This window comes from Macaca mulatta, chromosome 16 (genome assembly GCF_049350105.2).
Source record: "Macaca mulatta isolate MMU2019108-1 chromosome 16, T2T-MMU8v2.0, whole genome shotgun sequence".
NCBI lineage: Eukaryota > Metazoa > Chordata > Mammalia > Primates > Cercopithecidae > Macaca > Macaca mulatta.
The window spans coordinates 43790560-43794702 of NC_133421.1; the positions used below are offsets into that span (position 1 = coordinate 43790560).

Genomic DNA, 4143 nt, shown 5'->3' on the forward strand with positions numbered 1-4143 from the left:
GGAAAGGGTTCTGCTTTGTAGAAGCATCAAGTGGATGGAACATACACCCTGGGTTAGAAAATATGCTGTTCTAATGTGTTACATTAGAGTGAGCTGGGAAGACTCCATAAACAAGGAGATAGAAAGTAGGTCAACTATTCACCAATTTCTGGAGCTGGGAGTAATAACAATTTGAAAAAGAGCTAATTGAGGGAATGAGTAGCCTGAGCAAAGTCATAGGGGTAAGATAAAATGACGTAAAGCTAAAACCAGAATCAAAGCCTTGCATTGCTCCCAAATTAATATTCAAGGCTGTATAATGCTCAATTTCCCCATTGAATAATTTTCCTCTTTTGCATTCCATGTCCATGATGCATGGCCCAGTTACAGGCATGAGGACCCCACACATGGTCCCTCATCAAACCCCTTTTCACTGATATCAAAGGCGATTAGTTGGTGACTTTGTAATGTGTATGTGAGATGAGGAGCTAGATTAGTGGTTTCTTTGTATTCCCGAGATGTGTGTGTGGGAAGAAGGACAAGAAGTCTCTTGTCTCTGATTCAAATTGAAGGTCTCTGATTTTGTTCATAAATTTGCCTTCCCTATATTCTTTTACTTGGAAAAATATGATGTTTTAGAAACACAGTATTCTAAGATCTTTATATGCTGTGCAGTTCTGATAGCCTATAAAACAAATAGTGGTTTTAAAACATATCCTCAAATTCTTTTATACTCCTCCCATTAAGAGGTGTGACTATGTTCCCAACCCTTGCACCTGGGATCCTTAAGCCATCATGCACAATATCTAACCATGTGGAGGGACCACTGGAAAGATCTCTCTCTCTCTCTCTCACACACACACACACACACACACACACACACACACACACACACAGAGAGAGAGAGAGAGAGAGAGAGAGAGAGAGAGAGACAGAGAGAGAGAGACAGAGAGAGAGAGAGAGACAGCTGTTGAAGTCCTCCCAGCCCAGACCCCAGGCATTGAATGAAGACCTTGTGATATATTCAAGAGCAAAAAAAAAAAAAAAAAAAAAAAAAACCCAGAAAATTGTTACTGTTTTAAGTCTCTGTTTTCAGATAGATTGTTATGCAGCAATAGATTACTAAAACGGACACTACTTTTAGGTACTATTATTCTAAGAATACTGAATTCTATTTTTCTGCTAATGTTCTATTATTTTACTTTTCTCTGGGTTTTAGAAAGCCACCAGGATTTAAGACAGTGAAGAATCTTTGAGTCCTTTGTGGAGTTGAGTCAAAGTCTGAGTGGCTTTTTGTGGACTCATGTCCTAGGGCTGCTGCTCCAAAGGGAAAAGGATAATATCCCTTGTATATCTTTGACTTCGGTATCCCTGATTCCTTCCTTTTTCTGTAGAATGTGTCTCATTTCAGAGAAACTGTTCTCTTAATAATAGCCATAGTTACATACTGTAGTCTGCCTGGACATAGACCCTACCTCACCTACCACTGCTGGTCTTAGCTGAAAAACAGGCTAACCTCGACTCATACTCTCATTTCCTATCCTCCCACTGAAGTGCACTGACTCAGCAGATTTATTACTCCATCCTATGATTCATCCTCTCTGCTTCCTATAAAAGGCAGAGACAGAGCTGCTAGAGGAGCAGAGGGGCGAGACCAACCCAGAAATCTCCAGTTCTCATGGGGAAGCCCATGCCCTCACCCTCCAACGTGAAAACCTCTGCAGCACCTCTGTGTCTGCTGCTCGCAGCAGCTGCCTTCAGCCCCCAGGGTCTCGCTCAGCCAGGTAAGGTCCCTCTCTCCTTCTCCTTGAAGCACGTTGCCCCTTCTCTGGGTTATCATGGACCAGTCAAGAAGACATGCTACCCACAGTCTCACTTTAACAGCTACTTTTCCAAGATAAGGTAACTCGGAAAAAGAACAAGGGGTGAGCCCAACCACACAGCTGCTGCGGGGTACAGCCTGAACTAGAATTCCAGCTGTGAACCCCAAATCCAGCTCCTTCCAGTACTCCAGCTCCGGGAACACCCTCAGTGCAATTACCGCCCGAGTTGCTTCCAGCAGAGTTTGGGATCGGGTGATCAAAAACAGGGGGCTTCCGGGGATGAGTGTTCAGGCTGTTTGCAGATACCGGGAGACCCAGAATCTGGTCTGTGTTTCATTCAGCCCAGCTTCCAGAGACAGCGGCTCCGCAGAGGTGGTAGGTATCAGGGAAACTCATGACCAAGCATAGAATGCTCAGAGCCTAAAAGGGGATCCATAGTTGGAGTACCCTTGCTCTAAGGAATTGGATTATTATATTAGCCCCTCCTAGCAATGCCCAGAGTAGTCATCAATTCCTCTTCCGCCTGTCAACTGGTGATGGTGCATCACTATTTTATAGTCCACAAAAGTGAAAGGGAGTTTATGAAATGCCTCAAAGGGCAAAGACACCGGACTTGGGACGGGCAGCTTTTGCCTCCACCTCCTTTCTCTCTGACTCTTTCTTCTTACCATTCCCTATTTTACAAACAGAAAGACCCAGGACACACCCTCAACGGCCTTTTCTTCTTGTTGTTTCATTGCAGATGGGATTAATACTTCAACTACCTGCTGCTACAGATTTATCAATAAGAAAATCCCGAAGCAGAGGCTGGAGAGCTACAGAAGGATCACCAGCAGCCACTGTCCCCGGGAAGCTGTAATGTGTGTGGATGATGACCCTCACACCTCAGTCCTAGGTTCTTCCCTGGGCAGCGAATAGGACTACTATCAAAATGAGTTGGAATCAAATACTGTGATGCAAACAGCATCTCTAACCTTATCCCAGACATTTTCCAGTGGGAAACAATTCAAGAAAAGAAAGTGACTTCTCACTCTCAGCTCCCTTTCTAGCTATCACTTCAGACTTCAGTTCTTTTATCCTGGAACCAAGAGGGATTCACTTGGGCTGGCAAAAAGAGCTGCTTCTCTGAGGCCCCTTCCTTTAGTTTACCTTCTTCCTCCTCCATCCCTGAGGCATCTCCATCAGCCAGACTGACGAGCTAGACAGGTTTCCCATAGCGTTGGTCACACTCCCAGGCTGAACCCTCGAGGTGTTCCATCTAACTATCTCCTTTCTCCTCCACAGCTTCAAGACCAAACTGGACAAGGAGATCTGTGCTGACCCCACACAGAAGTGGGTCCAGGAGTTTATGAAGCACCTGGACAAGAAAACTCAAACTCCAAAGCTTTGAACATTCATGACTGAACTGAAACCAAGCCATGACTTGAGAAACAAATAATTTATATACCCTGTCCTTTCTCAGAGTGATTCTGAGATTATTTAATTCTAATTCTAAGGAATATGAACTTTATGTACTAATGTGAATCATGGTTTTTCTTACATAGTTTTAAAAAGTTATTAATATTTTAATTTAATCTTCCATGGATTTTGGTGGATTTTGAACGTAAAGTCTTGGATGCATATGTCATCTCAGTCCTCTAAAAACTGTGAGACGCTCCTCCCTTCTCTACCTCATGGTGGTATTGTAGAAGTCCTTGCAAGAGTCAATGCAAAGATTTGTTTTAATTGTTAAGATATGATGCTCCTATGGAAGCATAATGTTATTATAGAATTACATATTTGCATATGTATGACTCCCAAATTTTCACATAAAATATATTTTTGTATAACAGCTGACATTCATGGCTTTTTAAAAGGATAAAGTAATAAAGCTGGTGGGGGTAACAGGGTGACAAGGTGAAGGGCGTGGTTGCAGAGGTCGGGCTCACATTGTGGAGAAATGAGCACATAGTGGACTCTGGGCTTTCCCCCAGGCCAGACTTATCTGCATCTTAGGGAGAGGCAGCTGCAGGCTGGGGTCAGATGAACCCACCCCTCAGTTCCAGATCTGACATCCTCTTCAGCCACTTGTTCAAATACCTTCCTTCCCTCTCAAACTCATTCTTTTTCTCACCATCTCGCACTCTACCCAAAAGCCTCTCCTCTCTTCCATTATATCAACCTTGTAACTGGCTGGTTTTCCCCCTTCTAATCAATTCTCTAGTCTCGTATAATACAAATGTCACTTTCATTAAAAAATCGAGTAGGAGACCAACAGGTGATTTGGCAAGTGCCGGCCATCATTGATTTCTGCCACCACTGGTGTTCAGACCAAGTCCAACATTCCTTTCTACCCCTTCTT

General features: G+C 43.5%; 1 protein-coding gene across 1 annotated transcript; it reads left to right on the top strand.

The window, feature by feature from the left end:
- Window positions 1–1618: 1618 nt before the first annotated feature.
- On the top strand, window positions 1619–3633 carry CCL7 (C-C motif chemokine ligand 7). The gene is made up of 3 exons (XM_001113381.5): window positions 1619–1763; window positions 2545–2662; window positions 3087–3633. Exons 1-3 carry the CDS (start codon window positions 1658–1660, stop codon window positions 3190–3192), a joined length of 330 nt encoding a protein of 109 aa, XP_001113381.3. The 5' UTR covers window positions 1619–1657; the 3' UTR covers window positions 3193–3633.
- Window positions 3634–4143: the final 510 nt, after the last annotated feature.

Bases quoted from the DNA above. Each gene is read 5' to 3' on its own strand.
- CCL7 (XM_001113381.5), top strand. From the start codon at position 1,658: ATGGGGAAGCCCATGCCCTCACCCTCCAACGTGAAAACCTCTGCAGCA. The intron at 1,764-2,544 runs GTAAGGTCCCTC...GTTTCATTGCAG, and splicing joins CCAGGGTCTCGCTCAGCCAG to ATGGGATTAATACTTCAACT. The intron at 2,663-3,086 runs GTGTGTGGATGA...TCTCCTCCACAG, and splicing joins TGTCCCCGGGAAGCTGTAAT to CTTCAAGACCAAACTGGACA.